Genomic DNA, 16,801 nt, shown 5'->3' with positions numbered 1-16,801 from the left:
CACTTGGGTGACAATTTGGGCCTGCATTTGCTGATTTTTTTGACACATTTGGGCTGAAAATCATGGCTGAGCAGTGACAACAGTAATCTCATGCACATAAAGAAGCTTGAAGGAGCACATAACTTTGCAGTTTGGTAAAAACAGTGCTACAATATCCTATTGCAAAAGAAGCAGGCAAAGCCGATTAAGACACAAGGGGCAAAGCCCGCAGATATGGAACAGGACAATTGGGATGAGTTAAATGAGCTTGCACGCTCAACCATCGAGCTATCAATTACTGATGCCTTGTTGTTCAACATTGAAGGTTTGGATTTTGCATATGCTATTTGGACTAGACTGAAAGAACTGTATGCATAGAAGAGTGCTAGAAGCAAAGTGTATTGGCTGAAAAAGCTTATGGATTTGCGTATGAAAGAGGGTCAGCAATGTCTACTCAGTTAAGTGAGTTTAACTCAATTTTCAGCCACCTGGTTGCCTTGAAGTTCTTGATTGATGAAGAATTTAAGGCTACGTTCTTGCTTTGCACTCTTCCAGAGAGTTGGGATACATTCAAGATTGCTATGAGCAATTTCAATAAGATTCTTTTGTATGCTGATGTAAAGAGTGCTCTACTCATGGAAGAAATGAATCGGCAGAACAATGCATCCAGTAAGTCTTCAAATGCTTTGCATACTAGGGGCAAATCATAGCAGAGGGGAAAATCTGATAGCAAGGAACGTAGTAAATCACGTGGCAAAGATGTTGAATGCCATCATTATGTTAAGAAGGGTCACTTTAAACGTGGCTGCTACAAATGGAAGAAAGAGTAAGGAAAGGGCAAGAAGACAAATGATAGCAAGGAAGAGAAGAAAGACAGTTAGCCTAAGAAGAGTAGTGTCAAAATTGAAGAGGTGAATGTAGTCACTCATGACAGTGATAGTGGGAGTGACGTACTCTTTGTCTCTTCACACTTTGATGCATATGCTTTACTTGCAAATACAGATAATGACATGCATACCTAGATTCTTGATTCAGGTGCTTCCTTTCATGTTACTCCTCATCATGAGTGATTCTCTGCCTACACAGGGGGTCGACATGGTGTTGTCCATCTTGGGAACAACTATACATGTGACATTGCAGGTATTGGCAGTGTGTAGTTGCAGTTTCAGCATGGCTCTGCCTTCACACTTTAAATTAGTGCACGGTAGCTAGATGATGATGGTTTTTATACTATCTTTGGTGATGGAAAATTGAAGATCTGTAAGGGATCTAGGGTTATTGCCAGAGGTTGCAAGAGTGATACTTTGTATCCACTTCATGTATCTAGTGTGCGTGACCATGTTGTTGTCATGACGATTGAGCAGCCAAGTGTTTCTTTGTAGCATGGCCGGTTAGGACACATGAGTCAAACAGGAATGAAAGTGCTTTCTTGTTTGGGTTACTTGCCTTGTCTTCGTTATGCTGATTTTGAGCATTGTAATCATTGTATTTATGGTAAACATGCACAGATATCTCATAAAAAGTCTCTTTTGCTGAAATCTTCTCCTCTAGAGTTAGTGCATTCAGATGTATATCAAATGTAGTATTATCTTTAGGAGGAAAGAAATATTTTGTCACCTTTGTCGATGATGCTATATGAAAGGTATGGGTTTATCTTATTCGTAGCAAGGATGAAGTGCTTGACAAGTTTAAAAAATTCTTGGTATTGGCTGAAAATTAGATAGATAAGACACTTAAGTGTCTTCGCTCTAACAATGGTGGGGAATATGTGTCCAAGGAAGGAGTCATTATAGGACTTATATCAAAGGCCCTTTCAAGCATTTTGTGATAACAAAGAAATAAAGAGGGAGCTCACTGCCCCTCATAATCAACCCCAAAATGGAGTTGTAGAGCGTATGAATCGGACCATATAGGATAAGGTCTGTACAATGCTCTCTCATGCTGCATTACCCCATGGTTTTTGGACAAAGGCTGTTATGATAGCCATCCACTTAATTAATCGGTCACTAAATAGGTCTTTGGGGGAGGGAGTTCCCCAAGAAGCGTGGTCAGGCAAGCCACCTTCATATGCTCATCTGAAAGTGTTTGGCTATGAGGCTTTTGTGCACATTTATAAAGAAAAACGCAGCAAACTTGAGCCAAAGTCCTGTAAATGCATTTTCCTAGGATATGGTGACGAGAGTGAAATGGGATATAGATTATAGGATCCCGAGAAAAGGAAAGTAGTACGCAACAATGATGTTATCTTCCGGGAAGATTGCATGCATAAACAGCCTGAAAAGACTAAGGAGGTCCGTAGGGTTGTATTCTGGAAAGAAATACCTTTTGGACAGCAAAATGTGCCCGCTATACAGCAGCAAATACCTGTTGTAAATGAATATGTAAATGCAAAAAATGATGCTGGAAACGATCAGCCGGCTATTGCCCATGATAATGAGCCACTACATGTGCAGGAATAGACAAGACAGCAAGCTGTTAATGCTGAATTGCAGGCTGAAATGCTAGAACAGCAAGCTGAAAATGCTCAACAACTAGCAAACAATGATCATTAGGTTAGGAGATCGTCTAGGGCTACCAGACAACCTGATAGATTCATTCCTGGTGCAAATTATGTGGCTGATTATGTCATGTTGACAGACTGTGGTGAAATGTCTTGCTTCAAGGAAGCAATGGACAGACAGGACAGCAAGAAATGGTATAAAGCCATGTTGTCAGAAATGGAATCTCTTGAGAAAAATGGCACTTGGGACTTAGTCGTTGCTGTTAACCTCAATTTGAGATGGCCGAAATATGAAGCAAAGAGCGGAAAAAGGACAGAAAAAGAGCAAAGGCACAAAGGCGGCCCCTAAAGCTAAGTTGAGGCAAAAAGTGCAATTTTAGATGGAAGGTGCCTCAAAAAACTCTAAAAACTCTTGTAAAAGAGTGCAGGCTCCCTCCTGTGCCATTTATAAAAGAATAGACGGGTGTAGGCTTAAGGCATGAGGCAAGAAGTGGGAAATAGGAAAAAGAACCTTGCTACAATGGCTGGTCATGTAAAAAGGGATGAGTGCCCGTGGGATTTTAGGATTTGTATATAAAGTTCAAAAAGTGAAAGGAAACTCATTCTTTGGTGTGTGACTAACAAGAGTCCTCTCTTCTTCTCTTCTTCTCTTCACCTCGCTTGTGTGTGTGCTCTTGAGAGAGGGAGTGAGTGTGTAGGAGTGAGGGATCAAGAGGGTGAAGCTCTTCACCATCTCCTCTTCTCTTCTTCTCTTCTCTTCTCTTGTCTTTTCTCGTGCGCGCAGCTATGGTGGATGGAGCTCAATGGAGGAGGCTTGAGGATGCTCGAGCTAGCATCTAGGATCGTGGAGCTACCGGTGTGTGCGAGGGAGAAGGCAACTCATTTCGGAAACAAGGTAAGCTCACTACACTCCTAGGTTCGAAGGCGCATCAGCTAGGTGAGAGATAGCCATTAGAGCTCACTTGAAACGCTTAAAACAATAAGCGGTTCATGAGTCTTGGCAGTTGAGTGTGAGCTCCCTCTACATTTTGGTTCCGTTTGCCAGGACCAACAAATTCAAGCTTGAGCACTTGCGTGCCTCATATCGAGTATCGAAGCAAGGGATTCATCCCCGAAACAGAGCTTGAGATAGGTAGGAAATTTGGGCTTTTTGATCTTCGATACAAGTAAGTATTTTGGTTATTTTGGTTGTTTGATGATAATTGGAAAAGAAGGGGAAATCATTTCAATTGTTTGCTTTCAATTCTTGTTGCATTTAGCGTAGGTTAGGATTAAGAAATCGGATTGGAAAAGCATAGGGTTTACTGCTATAAAACAAGGCAAACAGGGCACAAATCATGGTAAACTGGGAAAAAAGAGTGTTTGAAATTATTAATGTTGGCAAGTGAGTGATTCGGGATAGCAAGACCTTGCCCAGGAAGGGGTTTCAGGGCCAGGAGACCATAGAAGAGCTCATTTTTCACCCTAGCATTGAGAGAGAGAGAGAGAGAGAGAGAGAGAGCTTCCATTGGTGCTTCGATTTGAGCTTGCCATCGGGGAGTTCTTCGCACCCGTCAAGTATATCAAACCCTTCCTCCTATGTCCTTGTTGTGATTTGGAAGTTTGTGTGCCTGGTGATTGCTTGGATCGTTGGATTTAACGAAATCATCCTCAATGCTCCCGTCCTCGCACGCAACTTGGCCCTTCCGAGTGGCTTACTTCTGGAACGAGTCCCAGAATCGGCCCTCTTACCCTCTTGCATTTGGCCAATTCGACTCATCCGAATGGACAACTCGGCCAACACCTTGAAATTCGGTCCTCGCACTCGGCCTGTTCGAACATACCATTTGGCCCTGTTTGGATTCGGCCCTCGGCCAACTCGACCATTTCCACTCGAACCTTTTTGACTCGGCCCACTAACCTAACTCGGCCCTCGGTCACGTCCATTCAGCCGTCTAAGCCGCAAATTCGGCCACTATTTCTATTCGGCCCTCGACCCGTCTGAATCCACCATTCAGCCCCTACAATTCGGATGAGTTGGGCCGAGTCAAATTTTTGTAAATTTTTTGGAAAACTGCACCAGACCCAGCTAGATTTCAACTACGCAAACCTTTGTGAGTCATTGCGATGCCCAAAACTCAATTTTGACGCAAGGAATAGGCAAATTCGCAAGATGCAACCGCTTAGCAGCTTGAGTAGGTTGTTGAGAGAGTCAGCGCCTAAATGGTAGCTAGTGGAGTCATAGACCCCGAAACGAACCTAAAACGAGTAAGAGGATATAGCAAGAAACCCTAAAACCTATCAAGATGGCTAGAAATTGATCGAACAAGCCTATCAGGGCTAAGACGAAATGAGAGTGCGTAAGCCGCTTAGACACTTGTTCTTCGCACTCACCTTGATTTCCAACACTTAAAGCACACCTAAGAACAGTCGAAAGCCTGATTGAGCACAAGTGCACAGAAAAGAGCACACACTAAGTGGAGGTAATTTGAGGATTGTATACAATAATTAAGAAACTCACTCAGATAAATGAACTTGAAGGAACCCACCAATAGGAGAAGATTCCAAGACCTAGACGGGCAATTGGAGCCCAGTGTAGGACCAAGCAAACAGAGACAGAGACATGGATCTACCTGACCTGCTTAACCTTATCAACAACTTGGTGAAGCACGAGAGCGCAACCATGTTAGAAGAAAGCTCAAACCGCACGTAGAACGAGGAACTCAACTTAGGAGTTTTCCCCGAAGCGATCCAGTAGTTGGTGAACAGCTATGATTCTCACGCTCGGTATGAACACGTCGGTAGAACAGCAGAAGCCATTATAGCTAACCTAGAGGAGAAAAGGAAGCTAGCCCACAAAGCACTACAAGGCATAGTGAAAGAACACAGAGATGCGAGAGATACAATGAGTGCTGAACCTAGCAGGCAGGAATCGAACTGACCATGAGAGAGCGCTAGAAGGAGACTTGACACTGAGTGAGCTTCTCATGAAGCAATTGCTAGACAACATAGTAGCAAGCAGAGCAGAGCGCTGCAGCATTAGCAACGTCACTACTAGCAGGGTTAGGGGTAAACCAAGGCTCCAAGAGCCAACCTAAGATACCAGTTGTTGCTAAGCAGCTCAATAAGTACCAACCCCACAACGATCCATATAGCTTCATAGAGCAGTTCAAGTAGGTTTGTGAGGCCAACGGTCTCACCGACTTGACTCAGCACTCTCAAGGCTTTGCTTAGGTAACAAGGGTCGGACTTGGTACACCAGTCTAGATGCCGCAAAGCGAGTGAACTTCAATGGCCTCAAAAAACCCTTCATTAAGAGATTTTTCGAGCCCGGATACTCTAACAACCCTGCAAGTCTGTTAAGTCTGCAACTCTGCAAGTCAACAACCCTGCAAGTCTGTTAAGTCTGCAACTCTGCAAGTCAGACTAAATCAGAACTGACTAGTGCTTAAAACTCATAGAAGACTTGTTCGTATGCAAAAACTCTGAACTGGAAAGTTGTTCGCAGCAAGCTGTTCTACCTATCTACAAGTTCGTTGAAATACTTTCAGCAAACGGAGACAGAAATATTGCAGAATTTCTGAAAATTGAAGAAGAAAATACCCAAAAATACATAGCCTTGTAACCCCAAATTTGAGCTACGCTCATCCCGCTAACTGATTTTGAGTGAGAAAGGTTTGTTGAGTTTTACAGGATGACTACCCCACATATGGATGATCCTATGGCTGAAGACGACCTACCCGAGCCTACCATGGAGCAAAAGCTGGATCTTATCATGTTGCAATTGGACGAAGAGCGAAGAGCTAGGCAAGCCTTGCAAGCGCAATTGACAAAGCTACAAGGAGCGTCCACTGACAAAGAAGAACCCCAAGCTGAAGATCTGATTCGCCGTACCATCGACGCCACTCTTGAAGCACAAACCATTCGCAAGGAATCCAAGATAAGTAAACGAAGTTTCAAGTTTCGCACTTTCAATGGCATAAGAGAAGGAAAGACTGTTTTATCATTCATTAGCCAGTTTGATGACTATTTCCATGAGGAAACTTATCCTGAGAAAGATAAAATCAAGTGTGTTACTAATCATCTGATAGATAGAGCATCACTTTGGTGGACTGTAGTTCGCAAGAGCATAGAATGTCCTGCTACATGGGAAGATTTCAAGAAGAAGTTCATGCAAAATTTTCTACCACCGCAATTTCATGAGAAGGCTATCAAGCAATGGGATTTACTTCAACAACGCGACCGTGAGCCTATTCCACAGTATACAGAGCGTTTTTGGAATGCACTTTTACAGCTACGCATGCTTGAAGACGTACCAGAGACGACCCATAAGCGGAAGTACATGTCTGGACTTCTTGGACATTACTACGCTGAAGTGAATATGTTCAAGCCTGCTACCCTTGAAGATGCCATCTCCTTAGCTCACGACACTGAAGATAAGTTACGTGGAAGAGATCGACGACCACAGCCATTCCAAGCAAACGGTAATTATGGATCTAAACAATTCAATTCCAATTTCAGAAGGTTTAATCCAGGTCGTTTCTCATCACCATCTTTCCGCAAGAATTGGCCTAAACCACCTGCATTACCATCCACTGTCAATCCAAATCCTAAGCCTATTCCACAAGCAAATCCAAATATACCCAGACTCCCAGCCATTGCAAATAATGTGACCAAAGCCAAGCCCATCGTATGCTACAAGTGTCACCAGCCAGGCCATCTCGCAGCAAATTGTCATTCAAAGAAGCCATCAGCACATATCAACTACCTTGGAGCTATGGACGAAGACGAGCATGAGGATATGCCGGATTTCACTAAAGAAGAAGATGATCCTACTACTACTTCCGACACTTTACCAGGTATGCCTACTCTACATTCATTGTTGACTATGAAATGTATGGTGCATGGAAAAGAAAGAATTATATTGCATGATGACGGTAGTACGCATGACTTTATTTCAGCAAAATTGGTAAAGGAATTGAAATTGCATACTGTACCTACGCACTATCGCATAAAAGCTGCATTTTTAGGTACTAGGTACAATGGCACACAAGAAGTTCAAGATTTAGAAATTCAAATTGGTCCATATATTGAAAGAAGAAATTTCTTAGTTGTCCCATTACAGTCTAGCGACATTATTCTAGGAATGCCATGGAGACACCAACATAATCCCAATATAGATTATTCCACACACACAATGAATATTAATTTTCAAGGAAAATCTATTACATTATTTGGTATGCATGCATCTCATATGTTTCCACTGCTTTCGCATACTCAAGCAAAACGTGCACTACGCAAGAATACTAAATCATATCTAATTTGGGTGAATGAATTGCACGCAAAAGAAACTCATATGCACCCTAGGCATAAGGAATTTCTTGCATATTTTAAGGATTGTTTTGCAGAAGACTTACCACCAGGTTTACCACCATCACGACCAGAAGACCATAAGATTGACCTAATACCTGGCACACAACCACCTTGCAAAGCCCCACATAGGCACAATCAAATAGAGCAAAAAGAAATCCAGAGTCAAGTAGAAGAATTACTAAATAGAGGTTTAATTCGACCTAGCAGTTCCCCATTCGGTGCACCTGTGCTCCTAGTCAAGAAAAAGAATAATACTTATCGGATGTGTATTGACTACCGAGCATTAAACAAGATCACTGTAAAGAATAGGTATCCTATACCTAGAGTTGACGACCTTATGGACAAACTGCAAGGATCTTTTATATTTAGTAAAATTGACCTTAAATTTGGATATCATCAAGTGAGGTTAGATAGATCCGACATATTTAAGACTGCATTCAGGACACAGTTTGGCCATTACGAATTCTTAGTTATGCCATTCGGATTAACTAATGCACCTGCTACTTTCAGTAGAATGATGAACCGTATTTTCCTAAAATATCAATACTGTGTGATTGTTTTCTTTGATGATATTTTAGTGTTCAGTCAAAGTGAAAAAGAGCATTATGAGAATTTATCATTAGTTTTTCAATTACTGAAAGAAAATCAATTGTTTGCAAATCCTGACAAGAGTGAATTCTTTAAGACAGAAATAGAATATCTAGGTCATATTGTATCAAAAGAAGGAATAAAAGTTGATCCTAAGAAAATTGACGCAATATTGCATTGGCCTATTCCTAAAAATGTACATGAATTACGCTCATTCCTTGGTCTTGCTAGTTTCTATAGGAAGTTTGTACGTAATTTCTCATTACTTGCTTTACCACTGACCAAACTTCTTAAGAAAGGTATTGTTTATCAATGGACTGAAAACCAGCAAAAATCCTTTGATTTACTCAAACGTGCATTGACCAATGCCCCTGTTCTACAATTGCCTGACTTTAATAGACCATTCTTTTTAGTTGTGACCGATGCTAGCGGATCAGGAATAGGAGCCGTGCTAATGCAAGACAACCATCCAATAGCATATTCTAGTTCTAAGCTGAAACCCTCTGAGCTCAAATATTCCACTTATGACAAGGAACTCTTAGCAGTTGTACAAGCATTGAAACAATGGAAGCATTATTTAATGGGTTCAGAATTCATGATAAAGACTGACCAGCAAAGCATTAGACATCTACTTAGCCAACCCCAAATTTCTGACCGCCATATCAAATGGGCTTCATTCATTCAAAGTTTCCATCCTATCATTCAATACCAACCTGGAAAAGAAAATGTAGTTGCTGATGCATTGAGTAGAAGACCTGCAATTCATAACATTTCTATCATATCTTTTGATTCTTTGATTGCTATGAAAGACACATATCACCAGGATATTACTTTTCATTCTGATTGGCAAAAATTAGTTCAAAATAATTTCATTCCTGTTGATTCATTGTCATATAATGATGGATTCATGTTCTTTGAAAAGAGACTGTGTGTTACTATTCCATTCCGATCTTTTGTTTTGAATGAAATTCATTGTCCCCCATATCAAGGTCATAGAGGTATCATTTCTACATTACGCATGTTAACTGAAGATTTTTATTGGCCGCATATGGATGCAGATGTGTCTAATTTTGTTTCTGAATGTCTGATTTGTCAAAGAATAAAAAGACATCATGGTAAACAGTATGGGTTATTAATGCCTTTATCTATTCCATCTAAACCTTGGGAACATATATCTATGGATTTCATTACTGGCTTACCAAATACTAAATCTAACCATGACATGATTTGGACAATTGTAGATAGATTTAGTAAGCAAGCATATTTCATTGCATGTAAGAAAACTTTAACAGCATCACAAGCAGCACAGTTATTTTGAAAACTATTTTTACTAACCATGGATTGCCGAAAGTGATTATTTCAGATAGAGATTCTAGATTTTGTAATAATTTCTGGATTACACTGTTTGCAAATCTAGGCACAAAGATTGATTTTTCATCTGCATTTCATCCAGAAACAAATGGACAAACAGAAGCCACAAATAGCACTATTCTAGATCTTTTACGTGCATACACTATCTCTAAACCTCAGACATGGGATACTCATTTGCATTTATTACAGTTTGCATATAACAATACACCGCACACATCTACAAAGAAAGCACCTTTTGAAGTTATTTATGGACATAGATTATCTACACCTGTTGCATCTTTGTCTAATAGAATACAAAGTGCCGATGATATTGCTGTTATGCATAACACTATTTTTGATGAGGTCAAGGATATGATTGCAAAAGCCCAACAATCATATACCAAACAAGCCAACAAGAAAAGACAAGCCATGAATTTCAAAGTTGATGATTATGTTTGGCTTAGAATAGAGAAGCGTAGACTGCAAAATGTAGATAGACATCCAGTTGTCAAATTAGCCCCTAGATTCTATGGACCATTTAGAATCATTCATAAGATTAATGACAATGCATTCAAGTTAGAACTGCCATCTCATTGGAAAATTCATAATACCTTTCATATTAGTTTATTGAGACCATTTAGAGGACAATTACCTATCCACCGTGTCTATGAAAACCCACCTTTACTAGAAGAAGAGACTGAAATCCTTGAACCAGAAGCCATTATAGACACTGACTACATGACCACTAGAACTAGCCGAAGGTATTCTAGATATCTCGTGAAATTTAAGAACCATCCTGTAGAAGAAGCACAATGGATGCACGCTACAGAACTAAATGCTTTCCCCACTCTGTTAGCTCCACATTGAGCTAATAGCAATTGAGGTCAATTGCTATCCCACCCCGGGGGTATGATGCCAGGAGGCATATTCCACGGTGGATTCCGTGAGGTTTTACGGTGGATTCCGTAAACTTAGATGACCGGGGCTCATACGCAAAGAGGATTCTTTATGCGAGAAGTTGATGGGGACGCCTGTCCTTTTCGGGCGTTTCATTAATTTAGTGTGTACATGGGTGATTCCATAGCGGGTGATTCCGCAAAATGCATATTAAATTAATAAACGTTTATGAGTTTAGAGTGCGCACTCGTAATAAATTAAGGTTAGGATTTATTTCTAACCGGTTGATTTATTTATGAAGCTGAAGACTGCTAGGTATTCACTTTTGTCGGTTTAATTATGTTATTTTACTAATGATTGTGAATGCTTCAGTTGATGTGTAGAGATAGCAGCAGTGGCGGAGGAAAGCATTGGAGTCTAGCGGGTTTTCGACCTTTGGACTATATTTTGATAGGCGCCACGCCTATATTTTGTTATGTCTATAGAGACATCGATTATTTATTATTATTTTGTATGCGCTTATGCGCCTGGATATGTTATTTCTATTTGGACATTGAGATTGGGCGTGCCAGACACTATGGGCACCGTCCATTAGCTTTATTTTCCTATTTTTGGTAGAAAGCAAACTCAAAAGTTAAAAGCTTGTCATATTTTTGTAATTGGGCTATTTTTGAGCATGAAGATTGGAAATATACATTAAATACATGCTTTGTGAAGCGCTCACACAAGGCATGGGGGAGATTCAACCCAATTTGTCTCTTGTCTCATGTCGTGCTTGCTTTTACATTGGTTTTTGTGCTAAAAAGTAGAGTGCTTTGTTCTTGGGGACCTTTGGGAATTCACTACGTGAGCTACCTGCGTCCGATCTGCGCACCATATTACCTGATGCCCAAAGTCATGGCAACACAGGCACTGCCCTGGTTGCCCAGTAACAATAACCTGTTGCCTAAAGGAGTGTCCACCTGCCTCGATCTCTAGAAACTGTGGTATATTCTTTGTCTCTTTCACTACCACCCATATCTTTGGGACTCCTACGGCTATCACTGCATCTGCGAAAGAGGCGGGAAGGACAGTGCTGAAGAGCCGTCCAAAGTCTTCCACTAACTGCGATACTCTATCGCCAGTCCAGGGAAGAGTAGGGTGACCGGGTGTCTAAGGAAACTGTTGTGGAGCGCAAATGCCTCCACTGTGAAGCCACTGTACCAGGGAACCATGTAGATGACCCCCTTCGTGGAAGCATAGGGTGAGCTAGCCAATAGCTCACGGACTGCGTCTGTCGAGGTGAGTCGTACCATGAAGATCCCTTGACCCATTAGAACCGCCTCCACGATCTGCGTTGTGCCGATGTGCAGTGTGGAGTGAAGCCAATCCCGAAGCTAGGGCCCTAGATGGCGAGTGTCCTACTACCTGACCAAAGATCGTTGTTTCTTTTAGCTCCAGCTCTGTGGCACAGATGGCTAAGAGTTGTTCCTTAGAGAGAACAACGTGCAAGGTGTTTGAATGGGGGGCACTCACACAATGCACCGGCATCTGACCAAAGGTTTCCATTGCACATCCCTGCTGAGAACCTACCAATCATGCTGCTGTGCTACCGGAAGGGGGGGGGGGGGGGGTGCTTTTCCGACAATGAGGGAGGTGCTGGACACCGATGCATGCCGGCTCACAATGGGCACAGCGAGGGTGTTCGGCTTGCTGGACGCTGCCGAGGCTCCAGGACGGAAGAGGCGGGGGGATCAGGGCGAGGGGTTAGCACAGAGGAGGCGGGGGATCAGGCCATCAGGCGGGAGAACTGGGCGGAATCAAGCAGGGGAGAGCTGGCGGGGGTGGGAATAGCAGGCGGGCGTGGGTGAGGCAAAGGCAGTACCCGGGGGGGAGGGGGGGGTGTGCGGCGCGTGCACTAGGGAGCAGCGCTCCACAGGGGGGAGTAGGCGGAGCAAAAGGCGGGGAAGAAGGCAAAGGAAACAATGTGCCACGAGCAGTAGGTAGGGGGAGGGAGAACTAGTATGATGGCAGGGGCGGAGCAACAGCGCATGCGATGGCAGGGAGCAATTCTTTCTCATGTTTCAGAACTTATCTTAGAAAAGTGACCTACTAAGTCAAACATTGCATAACTGACTATACTAATCAAATGGCACTATAACTATGCTAGTTGTAGGTAGGCATAACAACCAAATATAATAAGTCAGTGGCCATGTGAGGATCATAATGACCATTGACGTGCTAAGTGTAGATATGCGGACCCATCTAATTGGGTGGTCCATCATCAATGTCTGCACGTGTTGAGCTTGCTATCTCAACAAGGATGGGGCTGAATGGTGGGTAGCCTATCTATTTATAGATACAAAAAATACACCGACTACCCCCCAAAAGGAGCACAATGCTACCCCAAAGACTACTAGAAGAATTTCAACCCATAGAAGAAACCAAGGAAGTTGGAGAAGAAGTAGAAGAGATAGAATATCATGTGAAACGAGAAGAATGGAATATAGATTTTAGATCGAAGCTACATGAGATTATAAAGGACTTAGGTTACAACAAAGAAGATGAAGATAGGTGGACATGTGGAAGGGATAAGCCCTTGCACCCATAGGTTACAGCTAGATGAGCCAATGCTGGAGGAGATAGAGAAGGAAGAGGAGACGCTCGACTTCATGAATCAAGAAACACCTATGTCCATTGAGATTGAGGATGAGGCCAATGATGCACCCTTCTTTGAAGCACGAGATGCCTTTGATGATGATGTAGATTAAGAGATTGACTTGGAAGATAAAGATGGTAGAGTGAAAGCACCTTGGATAGGTAATCCTCCACAACGTTGTGTTGGTACTGCCACCTGACAAACAGAGCTTTTGATCAAGTTTCCAGTGAGCATGAGCAGCTTGTGCTCTACATGATTGTCATGTGTGCCATGAGGTTGATGCTCCCACAGCACCCTAAAATGTAGTCAGGTCCTTTTAAAAGAAATTCCTTACCAGAAAATGACAGTTGTGTCATATCATCTGAGATTCACCCTGCATAGCACAATAGTTTCCTTCACGACAAAATTGTTTCCTCCACACTGTTAATAGCCACAATGTGAAGACGTGACAGCTGAATGAAATAATGCAATGCAAAACATTTCTCAAGAGAACGCTGTAGACTCTGAAAGTATTGAAGTTAAACTCTAGAAGATGTGCCATGCAATCTAAAGGAGCTCATAAATGTACCCCGATTTTAAAAACTGCTTAAAATGTCTCTTATTGTAACAGAAAAGTTCAAAACCGTTCCAAACTTCTCAAAAGCCTAGTTCAAAACCATTCCAGACTTCTCAAAAGCAGCTTTCCAAAATAGAACAGTTTTGTATCATATGCTTGCATCACTAGCCCAATCATTAATATGGATAGATTCATCACATTAACACGATGCTTCCATCTCGCCCTGTCTTCACAGCTACAAACAACTGCCCAGCACTTTAGAACCTTGTATGGTAGGTACAAGATGTGAATCTTCCCATGGTAGATGACCTTGTAGTTTGACTTTGATCATAGGTCCCATTCAGGATTTTTCCAAAAGCTTACATTTACAGGCATGCATCAATTGGCATTTAGCAACTTTTATATTTCAGGCATGTACTCTATTTGGGGTTTTCTTTTCTAATTCAAAATATCAGTTATCAACACTACTGTATTCAGTTCTACACTCAATGATGGATCTCCATGTCAGCAATCATAGAGTACCTGGGTCTCTTCATGTCTCTCAAACCGGTCCTGTAAAAGCCGGTTGTGGATTCGAGTGACTTTACAAACATGTACCCCTGTTATTCCGAAGGGTGCATAGTCAGCCGGAGAAAATCTCGATGTTACCAACTCAATACAATTTTTATACCACATGCGTTCAACACTGCCAGGCTCCAGCCGAATATTACCACCTGAGACACTTCTCTTAATCAAAAACGTCCAAAGCAAGTACTAAAGATAAAGTAATATTTTTCAACTGTTTACATTAGAGTGCTCAAAATTCAGGTGTATGTGTGCCTTAAAGAACAATGAAAATCTGTAAGATATCCTTCAAACCCTTGATCTGCTTGCCTACTATATAACCCATACATTCTGCTGCTCAACTTTGTACCCACCAAATCCATCAAAGCACAGCTGGTTAGCACCACCCCATGCATCTAGCTATGTACATATACCCTCCAATATACCATTTGCCTAAAAACCTGCCCAAAAAGCCATGTCTGTACCCCTTATTTGTTCCAACTTCAAGAACCTAGTCCAATAGCCTATCCATCTCCAATGCACCATATTATATTATTCATCATCACTACTCATATGTCCCCCCATATCTCTATCCCTTGCATTAAAATTTACACTTGCTTGATCAGCCCGCCTTTCTTCTAGCCTAGGCAAAGATACTCTAGCTCCTTTGCAAACAAGGAAGAAATTAGGGTCTATGTATGGCTTATGGGCTACTTTCAAGGGAATTTTGAGAGTGATTGCAGTTTATTGAACAAGTTGAAAGGAACTTTGTCCAAATATTTACTGTTTGAGCTTATTTTGACACTCTCACCAAACCTACATATTTTCTGTAACAAATCATGAATAATTCGAAAGATTGACACAAAGATACAGGTAAAGAGCACTCGTGCATGCCCAACAAGCATTGCTACCCTCAAAAAACCCTAGTATGTGAATGAGAAACGCCATGCCCATCAAAACGCCCATTTGTGGGGCCAGCAAAGGTATGCTAGGAACTTAAACCACTGGCAATGGCATGATCAGCCTAGTATGTGTATTGGTTTCATCACCAATGCAATATCATCAATGTAGAAAATTGCCTCTACTTCAAGGAAACTTAAGACTTTGCAGCTTGAGGTTTCTCAAACCGCAGCTCACAGATCCCGAATCTGCCAACTTTTGCAAGTGCAAACTGCACATAATGACCAGCATTGTAAGGACATAAGCCACTGGCTATCGCATAGTCAGCCTACTAAGTATTATTCCATCACCTTCATGTTTCTCAAACTACAGGTCAATTAGCCTAGATGTGACAATATTTACAAGTGCACATTGCACTTGATGACCAGCATGGTCATAGGATGGTAGGGCAATTTCTCGTTTATGAAGAAATTTATGAATTTGCATCATTATACTTCCAAGTTCAGGTCATTGTATATGTGCTGGGCTGTTTATTTCTGAGGTATTTAGTATAGATTTCTCTTTTCCTGAAGAAAAAAAGGATCATGATGACACCACTCAGACACAGAACACTGGTATTCACAAATGAGGTCTCTGAATATTGTCGATCCTGGAGGTCAATCCATGTGTGTGACCAGATGTAGATACATCAAGTTACCTAAAAGATAGTCCAATGTTGATAAAGCCTTCTGTGAATACAATCTCTTCCCAAAAAAAGCACAGAAGACCTGAAAAAAACATGTGGGGTCTTCAAGGAAGCTCCACACAAACCCCAAACTACCTAATTGGTCTGAGCTCAATGGTGATGCCCTCTCATTTTCGTCATTGTGTCTTTGAAATCTCAGTCTTGGGTTCCCCCCCCCCGCTTTAAGGGCTTGGCATTAAGGCAGCTATGTCACCTGCTTAGTGAGATGACCAACTCCCTGGTTCTTTGCTTTGGTGCAGTATTCCTTTTCCTTCCTAGGTACCTCTCCCAGTCTACACCCCAGTACTTCATCCAGATCTGCTACATCTCATTCTGAATAGTGAGGACACTCTCACACTGTCTTCATTGTGCCTGGCTGAGTTCCATGGCTGCAGCAATTTTCAGCATGTTCATGTGTAGCAACAGTGATAAATCACACATTGCCCTTCCTTGTTCTTGCCAAAAGATTCCTAGCATCTCTAGGTTCTTGAGAGGAGACCATTGTATTTTATTCCATGTCACATTCTTTCAATATACCCTCACCTAGGTCGGACACATGGTGTACCTTGCCCACCCTGCACTCCAACACTACTGTCTGACTTGCAAGCTGTGCAAGTTACAGTCAACTTTTTGAGACAATTTTGATGACATCTTCCAGCCATGCAAATCTCTCTCTTCTTGTTCTTCATAGTTCAATGCACTCTTAATATGTGCACTTGGCTTGCATGGATCGGGCACTCTCCAGTGTGTCAGTCATGTGGTGATCCCATGCTG

The 16,801-nt window shown here is 41.9% G+C and overlaps 1 protein-coding gene across 1 annotated transcript in view; it reads right to left on the bottom strand.

Moving 5' to 3' along the window:
- LOC148023101 (uncharacterized) overlaps nt 1-16,801 on the bottom strand; it is a 294,011-nt gene that overhangs the window by 172,305 nt on the left and 104,905 nt on the right. Inside the window, exon 7 of the mRNA XM_087696076.1 lies at nt 14,383-14,573. Coding sequence (XP_087552202.1) covers nt 14,383-14,573 — 191 coding nt within the window. The remainder of the gene's footprint in view (nt 1-14,382; nt 14,574-16,801) is intronic.

Source organism: Lygodium microphyllum, chromosome 16, assembly GCF_053477565.2.
Source record: "Lygodium microphyllum isolate KBCC chromosome 16, Lygodium_microphyllum_v1.1.10, whole genome shotgun sequence".
In the NCBI taxonomy this organism is placed as follows: Eukaryota; Viridiplantae; Streptophyta; class Polypodiopsida; order Schizaeales; family Lygodiaceae; genus Lygodium; species Lygodium microphyllum.
Note: the sequence above shows the minus strand (reverse complement) of the source record. Positions and strands in the feature narration are given on the sequence as shown.